Here is a 14,567-nt window from a genome sequence, read left to right on the forward strand (position 1 = left end):
TGGTATATAAATGGAAAAATTCTTGCTCGAAAGTCCAGTGGAGCAGCTACCACTGTTATTAGGAGTAAAGACGACCTTGGCAAACTATAACTGATGACAAGTATATTCTTTTGTGTTCAAAGAAAGCATGATGAATGAGACTCGCTATTATTTGTCTAATGATATTAACCAAGCAATGTCAAAGTTCTCGACGGCTACTCACAAATGTATTCACCTCAATACTAGGTCAGTGAAAAACAAAATATTGTGCTTAGAAGAATTCTTTGCCGGTTTCACTTTTCAATTTTCTGCAATAATGTTAACAGAGACATGGAGCACTTGTGACAATGATGTTTTCAGATTGAAAGACTATACCACATACTACGTAAATAGGCAAAATGTCCGCGGTGGTGGTGTTGCACTATTGCTCAGCAACGATATAGAAGGCCAGTTACTTGAATCGTACACTGTAATAACCCGAGATTATGAAATTCTGTCGGTATGTACGCAAAGCACTGTGTTTTCTGTATGTTACCGGCCTCCGGACGGTAATATTTCGTCATTTCTAGAGTTCTATGACCTATTTATGGCTTCTGTTGTTGAGCGTCATAATCAGAAAACGTTAATAGCTTGCGGCGACTTTAATATTGACATGAATATTCCCAGTCCGTCTGCTAGAGATTTTAATACATCCATTGTGTCTAATGGTTTTGTTAACCTGATTGAGATACCAATGAGAGTCACAAGTGAAAGCCATTCTGTGCTTGATTTAATTATCACCAACTCTATGCAGACGAATGTTATATCGGGCGTTTTATCGTATTCCATTAGTGATCACCTTCCCATGTTTGTTTGCATAGAGAAACCTGGTACAATGGGGAGCAAATCTACATCAGTCACATACCAAGCAATTACACAGACATCACTGACATCCTTTGGGGACCAGCTTGTGAAAATAGATTGGAGCAAGATAGCTGAGCTAGATGACGCAGATTTAGCCTATAATACGTTTATTGAGACATTTAAACAAATTTATCATGACTGCTTTCCTCCTGTGACCCGCGTAAAAAGTCGCAAAAGCCGCAAGCCCTGGATAATGTTAGAGCTCCGAAGAGAAATACAAACCAAACAAAAGTTATACAGAAATTTTTTGTGCACTCGTAAGGCTGAGGACCTTGCTGTCTTTAAGAAATACAGGAATAAATTGACTAAAAAACTGCGATCTGCAAGAACTTCCTATCACCTATCACTGCTAGACGTCAAGAATACTCGACATAGTGCACTATGGGCAAGATTAAATACTCTCTTACAGCGTAATAGTGCACACACTGCATTAAACAAACTAAATATTGATGTAAAGGAAGTTTGTGGTTTGGAATTGGCTAATGTATTCAATACTTTTTTAACAAACCGGACTACTAGCGCTGCTCAATCTGATGCTAGCAGATACATGCACATTCGAAATGATGAATCAGTCTTCCTGCATCCTGTTACAGAAGGTGAAGTAGTGTCAGTAATAGGAAATCTTAACAACAGCGGTAGCTGTGATATTGATGACATTCAAATTCGGCCAGTCAAGCATGTAGCTGAAGTTATCGCTCCTATACTTGCTCACATCTTTAACATCTGTTTAGTAACTGCAGTTTTTCCAAAAAGAATGCAATTAGCGAAAGTCGTTGTCCTTTTTAAAAAGGGAGATCAAAATGTTCTTGGTAATTACAGACCAATTTCAATTCTGCCAGTTTTCTCAAAAGCCTTTGAAAGAATGCTTCATCTAAGGCTGTCTAACTTCATTCATAAATTTAACCTACTAACACCATTTCAGTTTGGCTTCTGTAAAGGCAAATCAACTGAGTCTGCATTGCTCGAACAAAAAGAATACATAATAACACAGCTAGAAAACAAAGCTATTGTGATTGGTCTGTTTGTGGACTTTTCAAGGGCTTTTGACCTTGTGGACCATAAAATACTGCTTAATAAATTACAGTACTATGGTATCCGAGGGAAAGCACTATCATTATTGAACTCTTATCTATCCTCTAGGCAACAAGTGGTATTAATTAATGGTATGCAGTCTGAACCGAAACCTCTCATGTGCGGTGTCCCTCAAGGAAGTACGCTAGGACCTTTACTCTTCAACATTTATATACATGATATAATAAATATTAACCATGATGCAAAGTTTGTCATATATGCGGATGAGACAAGTCTGTTTTTTGCCGGTAATAACATTTCCGAACTTATTGATCAATGCAACGTTGCAATGATTGCCCTCGAGGATTGGTCCATTTCTAATTCAATGAAGATAAATGAGGGTAAGACTAAGGCAGTCATTTTCAAACCAAAAAACAAGCTTATCCCTCCGCATGAAGATATTATTTTGAATTCACGTCCTGTAGAAATAGTAGAGCAGTTCAAATGCCTAGGGGTTATATTTTCCTCCAATATGTCATGGGATCATCACGTTAATTACGTCTCAAACAAAATAGCTCAAATCACTGGCGCTATAGGTCGTTTAAAAAACATCCTACCTAAACAAACTAAAATGCTGGTTTACAACTAAATCTTCAACTCGCATTTGAATTATTGCCAACTAGTTTGGGGTACCACAACCTTCACTAACCTTGAACGCATTCACCTAATCCAAAAAAGGTATCTCCGGCATGTGTATAATACGTCATACCGACATCCAAGTGCAGCTTTATTTAGTCATTCTAGAGTAATTAAAGTACATAATCTCTATAAATATCGTCTCAGTGTCGTCTTTAAATCGGAAATTAGGAATAATATAACCAATCTCAAGAAATTAGCAGAACTAAAGAAAAAAACGTTAAGCTATCCAACAAGACATGGCGAGGAATGGATAGTACCGACACCTCGACTTAAACTTGGACAAGAACGCCTTCACTATATTCTTCCATCTCTTCTTAATGGTTATATTCTCATTAATTTTAATTTGTTTTCTGGTTCGCGCGAGGAGCTTCGTACTATGTGTTTAAATAACATGGCTTGAGTTTACTTGTGTGCACGTATTGCTGTTTCGTGTATCCTTCAGTGATTACTTGATATATTTATCTGTTTGTTTTTTGTACAAGTTCCAGTACTGCCTCCCTGCTGAATTTTAGGTTTGTAGACTTGTCAAGCTACCCTGGTGTAGCTTTTTTCTGCAACCCCTCCATCTGTACTGTAAGATGGGAAAATAAATTGAAATTAAATTGAAATAAGCTCCTGTGTCGCACTGATGCGAGGATAACTTAGCCCATGCAATGAATCGAATATTGGCTGCACAGACTGATGGGGCACGAAATGGCGACGAGCTGCCTGCAATGTGGCGCACGTGACTAATGTTGTTAAGCAGGGTAGAGGCATCTCTGCAAGCTGGAGTCACGACCCTTTTTTCCACAAGTGGCGCAACTCAGCGTCGTTTTGCTCGGCGAAGGCTAGACCTTGGAAATCCACAGGGCCAGCAGGCACAGCGCCGATCCGCAACAGTGCGTCAGCTGCCTGATTTTCGGATCTCAGCGGTATGGCGAATGTCCGTCGAAAATTCGGAATAAAGGAGAGCTATCGAAGCTCACGTTCTGAGTACGAGGAACTGTTCTTCTTGAAATCAAAGGTTTACGACTTGTGGTCGGCCGGAATGTAAAGGCTACAGCGTTCAAGAAAAAACACGGAAATGCTAGAAAGTGCAATGGATGGCCAACATTTCTCTGCCAAAAGTGCTTTAGCGAGCTCCTCTATGTTTGCGGCCCTTTGAGAAGAAGCTCAGACGACTCCAGGCTGTGCCATCGTGCTGCTGCAGTACTGAACCCACTGCCGTGGAAAACGCGTCAACCATAAGGCGAGTCAGCAATCGCGTTTTTGTTTCCTGGGAGAAGCATTCGTGATTAGAAATGATCTGTCACTTTGTGTTTCACGGGCAACGCACTGTTTCGCAGCTTCATGAGTTCCGGATACTGAACTAAACTAGAACAAGGTGAAAGCAGGAGCCAACGTTTGGACAAGTGGACTTGTCTTCTTCAAGGCGACATATGCTTTCCTCGCCAGAATATATGAAGATGAAAGAACAAAGTGAGCACCCTCTGCATATACTGTGTCGAGGAAAGCATATGTAGGCTTGACGAAAAGTTGACTTGTCGAAACGTTGGCTCCTGCTTTCACCTTCTTCTCATTTTGCTCATCGTCTTGAATTTCAATCTCCCGCCTTCCCCTTGTTTTTCTTGGGTACTCAGAAAGTATCTTGTCATAAGTTGACACCGGCCGGAACGTACTGATGCCAAATGAGGTGAGGTTGGACTGCAGGGCAAGTATATCGAGGAATGTGACATTATCTTTAGGTGCCGATCGCGAACACTCTCATCTATGTTGAAAACCCTAAGGAAGTGCACTCCCAGTATGGCAAAGCTGACGTCGCGTATCACAAACACCCATCTGTGCTAGCGATGGAGTCCGATGTCTAGTGTTATTGGCCGGAGCCCATACCAGCTGATGGCGGTATTGTTCGCTGCGCGGAGCATGAGTTTGGACATGCCGCATTGCCGATCTGTGGCCGTGGCGGGAACGATAGACAGCTCCGCTCCGGTGTCGACGAGGAGGCAGGTGCCGGTGGCGCAGCCGACTGTGAAATATAGGCGGCTTGTGCCAGGGCCGATGCAGCATGCCGCCGTTAGCGACTGGATGGTGCATTTCCCGTCCACGAACAGTGCTGGGTGCAGCGACTTGCTTGTTCGCGAAAGCGACGGTGGTACCAACACAACTGCTGCGGCGTGTCTCTAGGTGCACTGCGACACTGAATGCGAATGGTTTCGCTGAAATTGGTCGCCCGTGATGCCACCTGTCGTCAGCTTCTCCAGTGCACTTGTAAGGCTGTCGTGAGGTGTAAGGCTGTTTCCTCCAGGCGGAAGAATCGGTCTCCTGGCTGTTAGACTCTGGCGGCGGGGATAGGTAACTGTGCCGCAGAAAAGCAATCGCATGCGCGGTCAGATAGTGCAGGTAGTCCATCGAGACTCGTCTCGTCAAAACCCGCCAGTAGTATGCGCGCGAACTGTGGGAGGCGTCACAAGAGCAGCTAGCGCAAAATTGGAAGCTGGTTCTCGTTTGCGGAATGCTCACCCAGTAACTGACGGAACCGATGCAGGAGTTGTGACGGTCGTTGGTAGCCGAGTTCCTTGGAGAGAAGCTGTTGGAACATACTCTTTTGCAATGGCTCGAGGCGCTGCAGGACCTTGCGTTTCAGGTCGTCCTATGCCCTGGTCGAAGGCGTACCCCCTTTGCAAGCCGTCAATAGCATAGGAGATGTCGGAGGGTAGCGCGGCGACGACGTGCAGGTACTTTGCTCTCTGTGAAGTGATGGACCGGAGGTGAAAACGGGCTTCTATTTGTATAAACCAAACTCGAGGATTCTTGGGGCAAAATCTGGGAAGCTGAAGCTTTGCGTCGACGACAGGAGTATCGTGGCGTCGTCTCTGTCAGCAAGAGTAAGAGCAGTGTCGCCCATGGCTAGTGCTCGAAAAAACGTATAGGCCACGGTTCACCACTTGTTTGGAGCTCGGTTTGGCGGAGGCAAGGAATACACGTTTTGACAGCTTGAGAACAGGTTAAAATACGTTGGTGGGCTAGTTGGTTAGAATCCATGAGAGAGTGCATAAGCGCGACTGAACGAGGACGTAGAAAGAAACAAATACACAGAGAAAGCGCTTCACTTTCAACTATTGATTTTATTTTATTGACATTGTGTTTTATTGACATTGCGTTGCTTTCCTGTCACGTTTGTTTCCACTCGTACGGTATATATACATCAATTCGCGCAAAAATGAAATCTATAGTTGAAAGTGAAGCGCTGTCTCTGTGTATCTGTTTCTTTCTACGTCCTCGTTCAGTCACGCTTATCCACTCTCTCTTGAAAACGGGGAGTCGACTTGCTTTATTCAAAAGTAAAAGCAGGTTTGCCGAGTGGCAGTGGTAGCGCCCCAGTCGGGCAGTCGAATTCCTTCCACGACAGAGCACGGGGCCTTGACTACCACAGCGGGGACATTGAAGTGACGGACGGCCGCCAGAAGTGCTTCGCATTAACAACGCAGAAGTTATTGCTTGCCTAAAAGCAAACGGTTATGTGTGCCGCCCCTGCTGTGAGGAGCAAGATAAAGTTTTATTTGAACAGCAAGACATTGGGCATGGCCGACTGCGTGCAGTAGAAACATCTACAAATTGAATTCTTACTGCTCTTACCTGTAGCGGTATTTCCTTGCTTGTGGCGTTTGCGAGGCAAATAGTTTGGCGAACAACACACGCGTGATGTTTAGAAAGAGGATGAAGTTCACCTGCGAAAGGCATAAGAAGTGCATCAAAATGCGTCAGCGCAGCCCAAAGGATGGAATCGCTAATAGCTAGAGACCCATGATGTTATTGCTTGGTTCTGTTGGCTCATGAATACAAAGAAAGGCTTACCATGTCAACTCAGGAATAATCACGGTTGCCAATGTGCAACTGCCAGTCTACAAGCGATGGCTCAAGGCGCGCATTATAACATGGCGGCTTGGATTGCAGCAATACTTTGGTTTGTGTCAGTTAATTGGTTCATCTTGACAATTTTCATAAAAACCCGCTAAAGACGAGGCCGAAAGGAACACATACGACAGGAATGGCGCTACTTCCAACTGGTTCCAAGTAGGACGGTTCCTGCAGGGGCACCTGAAGCGGTTACCAATTGAAGATCATTTCATGGTGAGATGCTCTGATGATGTTATCTGGCAGCTGCAAGATTGTCTGGGATATATAGCCACCGCTTTCTCACAGGACGTTGAGGACTTATTCTGTGACGCGTAAAGGCATTGCTGTTCGCGAACAGATTAATAAAGTGGGAGAACTAAAATTCCAGGACTTAATATGCATCAACTGCGACAATTTTTAAACTTTTTTTAGAATTTTGCTTGCATTCGACTGCTATTAGTCACGATGGATTTAACTACATTCAACGCACAGGAATCTGTGTTGGTTGTGCTATTGCCCCCATATTATGTAACATTCTTTTGGCGTGTTTTTACAACCGCATTAATGTGGAACTAAGCCAGAAATAAATCATCCGTGCACTTAGGTATGTGGACAACTATTTGATAGTCCTTAACAATTCCCCAGATCTGTGTTCTGACGATGCTGTAGCAGATTGACTAAAAATGTTCTCCAAGCTTTCTGAGGGGCTCAAGTTTACCTTTGAACTGCCCAATCCCAATTGTATTCAGTTTCGGGATATTAAAGGGGCCCTCAACTACCCCTCGGGCTTTGCAAAAAAAACCCATTAAGCGGATGATACATGCTGCTGTGAGCATCTCGGCCAAGTTTAGCACTCGTGCGCGACGCGTGAAGTTCACAAGCGGAGCGCGAAGTCACCTTTTTCTCAAACGCTTTCGTTTCAAAAGAAGCCAAGCTCTCACTCTCTTTTGTGTGCTTCATGGCGTCATAAAGCACATTCCCTTAGAAGGCTGCTATTGGCCGATCGTTGACGTCAATCAAGAAGGGCGTTTGGATCAGTGCACTTGTTCCTACTGTTACCGTGGATATGAATTGACACAGTTAAATAAATGGGTTGAAGTATAGCTGAAGTAAGCGAAAACTTCGCTTTAAATTTTCATATGGATCAAGCACTTCCGGGCGAAACCAAGTGTCGTCTGCTGACGCTCAGCCATGGCTCAGCGGCGCCCAGAGCCAGCGCGCCCGCGTACGTCCGAACTATTTTTCACCGCACTGCCTTTTCGGCATCGCCGCCTTCATGCCTCGTTTGTTTCGAGTTGTTTTGAGCGCCATAAGTAGTCTCAAATCATACGAAGCTTATGATGCGGCACTGCCGCTTATTTCTAACGCGGTGGATCCCGCGCTTGTCAGTGCGGATGAGTATAGGGAGTATTCAAGTGGCGTCACGTACGCCATACTGTAGTCTCCTTCACAGCTTCCACTGTGCTGCGAGAGATACGCGAATTGAGATAACACGCAGGCTGTCACCGTGCTCGCTGTACTACAATATGGCGACCTTGATGACGTCAGTGCATACCACGTATAATATATATATATATATATATATATATATATATATATATATATATATATATATATATATATATATATATTGTTACGTAGGAAGAAGCCTACGAAAAGCTATGTACAAGTATCTTTACAAGGCAATACGCCGCACTTGGCCAAGAGGCAACAGCCCGCACAAGCCTCTAATCGTCGTCTTCACCCTGCTCGCCTCTTTGTTAACGCAAATACTGTTCCGTAACAATATACATACATATTCAATATATATATATATATATATGCAAACGAGTCCATTGGTGACCAAGGCCGGTGAACGGAGCCTCATGAAACTTGAAGATTAGAGCAAAATACTTTTTTAGCGAACTATATACAGCTAGAATAACACAATTCGATCAGCGTCGCGCTTGTGAATGCATGGATCCAACGGTAAGGTCCGAACTACAACCCGAAGTCGGCTGTCAACTCGTTACGTGCACTTTTGTTTCCAGTAGTGTTCTAAGTACATGAAAACGCCTGTATATCACGAGCACGCGCAGACGCGCACGACCTTCCATGTCGACAGAGTTAAGGTTGTTGACCCTACGGCTCTCTTGTCGCTGCTTCGATCGCTGTCGTTTTCACGTAGCGGCAAAAGTGCCCAACGCGCCCTCCCAATGCCAATGGCACGGACCTGCCAAGGTTAAAGGGAGTTATCTTCTCTCCCTAATTAACCTTGAGGTGGGGCTACCATTGGGATCTCCAGCAGCCATACAGTGCTAAATGCACAGCCTGGCGAGGCTCCACAATGCGATACCTACCTCCGGACGTTGCAGCGCAGTAACTGCAGGTTCTCCAGAGCTGACCGTATCTTCGATTTCTTCCACTCAGCTCAATTCAGCAGAGGTCCATTTTACCCCCGAGATTGCGCCACCGATCGAGCGCGCTAAGCGCCCACAGCTATTTCTGGGAGCAATGAGTAAGCGAGATGCGCCTTGCCATGTCGTCGTGTGCAAAGCCAGCGACAGAAAATCCGTGAAATCTCGGTATTTGCTGCCTCAAGATGAATCCTTGCGGTCTGTTTGGCTACAGCACATTGGCCTTCCTTCCACGGAGATGGGGAAAAATTAAGCGTTTGCGGTAGGCACATCGCACGTGATGCCTTCCGTTACGAACCGGAACTTCTACAGGGCACAGACGCCAGTTGGACACGTTTGCATTTGAACGCAAATGCGCTGACGACGTTGTTCCTTCCCGAGAGATAGGTAAGCGCAAAATTCATCGTTCTCATTCTTTAAGTCTACAAACTTGTAGCAATACGATGGTACACTTGTCAATCAGGCGCAGTGGAAAATATGCTATAGTTTTCCACATCTAATTAGTCGGTCACAAGCATTGATGTATGGACACTGCAGTAGTAATACGGGGGTTTGAGAGATGCTGTGGAACGTATCCGCGATCCTAACAAAATAAATTAATGTCAGCCCACTTCAATTACGACTATTCTGAGTATTTCTTTAGCTTCACAAAGATTTAATGAGTCAGACATCAAAATTGTGCCTCGGTTCAAACATTCTGAGATGCAGTACTACTAGGATGACAGTTGCATTGTTCAATGTGCTAATAAATAATACTGAACTCATTAAGTTGTGGCCAATCTTGCAAAAAATGACACAGGTTGGTGCTTCATGTATGCCAGCATAGTAGCACCTCGCTCTCGCCCTCGAGGGTAAATTGACATTCCAGGTTGTATTTTTCTGAAACGCATTCTTTGTGCTATGGGGAGCAACACTGTACAATATTACTTTATGTCATGAGATTGTTTGGATACAATTGGCTATGAAACAGGCCAGTGTTGATTTTTCTACAAAATACATGTGCTTTTAAATTGTTTCGACATGTGGCATAATGCAATAAATTATATGCTAATCCGAAAGTTGCATTATTGCACTAATCTAACAATTCAAATGTGATGTGTCATATAGTAAAATAGTATCTAAAATGTAACACGACGAGATTCCTATTCTATTTATCACAGGCGATTTGAAGGCTCTGGTGCCATTAATAAACACTCAGTAGTTGCGAGGGGACTACAGCGGAGAGTTGTAGCCTATTTACATAAAATGTGTTTAGTATTCATAAATTAATTTTTGGCTACATAAAGTCACCATTGATTAGCACTAGCAGTTGTCTACCATGCTACAGTGACACATTTTCACTTCGCCACGATACCCTACACGAAGAGCCTCATCGCCAGATCCCCAGTGGAACTGCATCTTGCGATCCACAGGCGCAAAGTTCACAGGAAGTGAGTTAGAGATATGAAATGACTTTAGCACACGTATAACTGATCACTTGATCCACAGGCTCAGCAGGGCATTGGGGCCTGTGAATTGCATCCAACCGGAGCTGGTCTGCAAGTTTCCTGTAAAGTAAGCTTATGGCCCTCACTTTTCTGAGCTCCTATACTAAATCGTTCTGTGCTGTACTTGAAGCACATACCATTTTATGGGTTCAGATTTGCAGATGCAGCTTCCCTCCTGTGCTGTACACTGTCGCAACTCAGTGTGCTGTTGCTGCCAGGACTGTTGCTACAGAGACCTTACACAAGGGGGTGTTAAAAAAGATGCTGGTAAGCTTACACGACTTGCTATACATGGACATTTCTGATGGAGGGCATCACAACCTTCAGTGGAAGTTACTGCTGCACAGTAATTGTGGTATGCATAATTCGAAAACAAGCAATATTTACAATGCTTGTACATCTCCTGAGCAAGCTGCAACTCTCGCCCGAAACAATATAGCAAAGCAAAGGTTAAATTTGGTAGCGCTTGAAATTGTGCAGGTATAAGCGGGCATCAATTTTAGTGGCACAAATACAATGAGACTGATATACATTTACTACAGGGTTTCTATGTCTCCTTAGTCATAAAACAAGTTACTAAAAACTGATGCAGGCAATCATGTAACCAGCAGAACACAGCTACCAGCTGATGAATGGATTGTTAATTAAATGCGCTGCTCAATATACTATTCAGCGTGGCAATCATGTGGAATGAGATGCATGTTCTGCAGTTTCTCAGCACTGTAATGTGGGAACTTTTGCAGCCACGCAGGTGAATCTCAACATCTCCTTGTAGAGATGTAAGTACGCAGAGCGAAACTTGTGACGCACTCATGGATCCAGCTAAATGAAGTTCCACTGATCCAGCATGCATTCCATCACCATCATGGAGGTTTGAACCAGTACGAGGTTCGACACCAGCGCCAGGTGCAGTAGAAGAGATGGACACTACGGAACTTGCAACTACTGTTGTCGAGATCGATACAAGCAACAGCCATCCTTTCACGAGAGCTTTGTAAGGTACGTCGTTGTAGAATTTGTCATCTTGCAGTGTGAATAGCACAAAGAATGTGAACAACCATACAGGGCAACGTTAAGCTGGAATATGCAATCTCCAAACTAATAAGTTGAAGAGCACAGTTTATTTTTTTGCAATTTATAGTACACTTTTCAGTGCCTGTGGAAAGTCAGTGATCTCAACCATGTTATTTCACACTGGCATGCAAACTGGAAGTTTGAATTACTTAGTTCCTAATAATTCTTTTTTTTTCTTCATTTTTGTTGTTTTTCTTTCCACGCATTCGAACAGCACAACTACTTATCCCCTCCTTTGTGGGAAGATGAGCATGCGGTTGCTGCCAGCAACTGCTGACATGTTTGCATCCACATACATTTGTGGTCAGCCTTGCTTCTAAACCGGTATCAGTTTCCCGATGTTGTCTCAGTCTGACAACTTAACACCGTCCTCAGCCCCTGTTTTCTTTTTCTCCTCCCTCCCCTTTTCTTCAACATTCTCAATTCCACTTATTTGCTGCACCAGCTTAGTCTCCTCTTCCTCTCCTGATCAAGTGAGGGGGAGAGCAAGTACATAAACAACAAGGTAGGCAGTTGCTGTCCTAACGAAGAGAAGTTCCGTTGCCAAAGCGTTGGCTTCAGCGACATGTCTTGTTCTACCACTGTTTGCGACTTTAGGTCTCCATCTACCAGCGAACCCCCCTGTTGTTTTGAATAGACTAAATTTTATCGAGTTCTAAACTGGAGTCGTACACCCAAACAGAAAGTACTGTTTTATCACGACATGGGCCAAGCACACAATTGTGCCCGCAGTTTTCTGCCACTGTCCACTGCAGGTACCTTTTTGTGATTTTAATGCGTGCAGTATGCACAACCTCCATGTATTGTTTAATGCCACAGTAGTTTACACATTAGACTACAGTGCCTTGTTAATGTCCCACAATAGTTTTGCTTTTGTGCCTAGCACTACCTTTTTACTAATGCATCTGGAACAAATGAGTATGTGTTGCAAGTGCTAACTCCTCCTCCTTCTTGCTTCACTTCTCCTATGTTGTCCTGCGCCGTAGTCCATTTTCGCCATCGTCCGAGGGGGTGACGAGGCCGATGCAATGATGAGCATAGAAATACAGACTTCTTTTGCAATCCAAAGTTTCATGTTACGCTGATCGTCCAGTCAATCATCGGCTAAATCTGGTCACGTTGCCTAGCTCTTCATGACTACCGTCTACTGGTGATGATGCGATGAGTTCGCTCGTATATTTGGTGACCAAAACTAGAGGGTTCACTTGTGCTTATTATCCCTCCTTAGATGCCATTTCTGAAGAGAGGTCTGCAACAATTTCCTATCAGTTTTGTTGTTTTTCCACTCAGTGACAGCTCTTCACGAACTGTAAAATTGTCTCTGGAGCTCGGTGCTGTGCAAGAATTCGTCTCTCTTTTTTGGGCAGCTTCACTTCGCCTAGATGAATAGTATGCACTGCATGCAACAGGCGTGCTCATTTGTACACCTCTTTGCAACCTTCTCCAGTTTCTAAATCTGCCACGATTTCTTGAGGAGTGGCCACTGATGAGTAACAGTAAACCGTTTTTTTACTTTATTGCACTGCCTGGGTAGCTAGTGTCATTGTCTATCTCTTGCTTGCCAATGGATAGAATTGAATGGATAGAATTGAACATGCTCTCAGGAACGGAGGAAGCCTAAAAACAGTGAAGAAGAAACTAGGAATTGGCAAGAATCAGATGTATGCGTTAAGAGACAAAGCCGTCAATATCATTACTAATATGGATGAGATAGTTCAAGTGGCTGAGGAGCTCTATAGAGATTTATACAGTACCAGTGGCATCCACGACGATAATGGAAGAGAAAATAGTCTAGAGGAATTCGAAATCCCGAAGGTAACGCCGGAAGAAGTAAAGAAAGCCTTAGGAGATATGCAAAGGGGGAAGGCAGCTGGGGAGGATCAGGTAACAGCAGATTTGTTGAAGGATGGTGGACAGATTGTTCTAGAGAAACTGGCCACCCTGTATACGCAATGCCTCATGACCTCGAGCGTACCGGAATCTTGGAAGAACGCTAACATAATCCTAATCCATAAGAAAGGGGACGCCAAAGACTTGAAAAATTATAGGCCGATCAGCTTACTGTCCGTTGCCTACAAACTATTTACTAAGGTAATTGCAAATAGAATCAGGAACACCTTAGGCTTCTGTCAACCAAAGGACCAGGCAGGATTCCGTAAAGGCTACTCAACAATAGACCATATTCACACTATCAATCAAGTGATAGAGAAATGTGCAGAATATAACCAACCCTTATATGTAGCTTTCATTGATTACGAGAAAGCGTTTGATTCAGTCGGTCGAAACCTCAGCAGTCATGGAGGCATTACGGAATCAGGGTGTAGATGAGCCATATGTAAAAATACTGGAAGATATCTATAGCGGCTCCACAGCCACCGTAGTCCTCCATAAAGCAAGCAACAAAATCCCAATAAAGAAAGGCATCAGGCAGGGAGATACGATATCTCCAATGCTATTCACAGCGTGTTTACAGGAGGTATTCAGAGACCTGGATTGGGAAGAATTGGGGATAAAAGTTAATGGAGAATACCTTAGTAACTTGCGATTCGCTGATGATATTGCCTTGCTTAGTAACTCAGGGGACCAATTGCAATGCATGCTCACTGACCTGGAGAGGCAAAGCAGTAGAGTGGGTCTAAAAATTAATCTGCAGAAAACTAAAGTAATGCTTAACAGTCTCGGGAGAGAACAGCAATTTACAATAGGCAGCGATGCACTGGAAGTCGTAAGGGAATACATCTACTTAGGGCAGGTAGTGACGGCGGATCCGGATCATGAGACGGAAATAATCAGAAGAATAAGAATGGGCTGGGGTGCGTTTGGCAGGCATTCTCAGATCATGAACAGCAGGTTGCCATTATCCCTCAAGAGAAAAGTATATAATAGCTGTGTCTTACCAGTACTCACCTACGGGGCAGAAACCTGGAGGCTTACTAAAAGGGTTCTAATCAAATTGAGGACGACACAACGAGCTATGGAAAGAAGAATGATAGGTGTAACGTTAAGGGATAAGAAAAGAGCAGATTGGGTGAGGGAACAGACGCGAGTTAATGACATCTTAGTTGAAATCAAGAAAAAGAAATGGGCATGGGCAGGACATGTAATGAGGAGGGAAGATAACCGATGGTCATTAAGGGTTACG

At 43.9% G+C, this 14,567-nt stretch overlaps 1 protein-coding gene across 13 annotated transcripts in view; it reads right to left on the reverse strand.

Annotated features, from left to right (window-relative positions):
• LOC142571288 (parathyroid hormone/parathyroid hormone-related peptide receptor-like) overlaps nt 1–14,567 on the reverse strand; it is a 1,032,566-nt gene that overhangs the window by 127,293 nt on the left and 890,706 nt on the right. For 12 of the 13 annotated variants that reach the window (XM_075679532.1, XM_075679539.1, XM_075679537.1 and 9 more), the window contains one exon: nt 6,208–6,299. The exons of the other annotated variant lie outside the window; for it this stretch is intronic. In XM_075679532.1, the coding sequence (XP_075535647.1) occupies nt 6,208–6,299 (92 nt within the window). The remainder of the gene's footprint in view (nt 1–6,207; nt 6,300–14,567) is intronic. 13 annotated transcript variants of the gene reach the window in all.

Source organism: Dermacentor variabilis, chromosome 2 (assembly GCF_050947875.1).
Source record: "Dermacentor variabilis isolate Ectoservices chromosome 2, ASM5094787v1, whole genome shotgun sequence".
Classification (NCBI taxonomy): Eukaryota; Metazoa; Arthropoda; class Arachnida; order Ixodida; family Ixodidae; genus Dermacentor; species Dermacentor variabilis.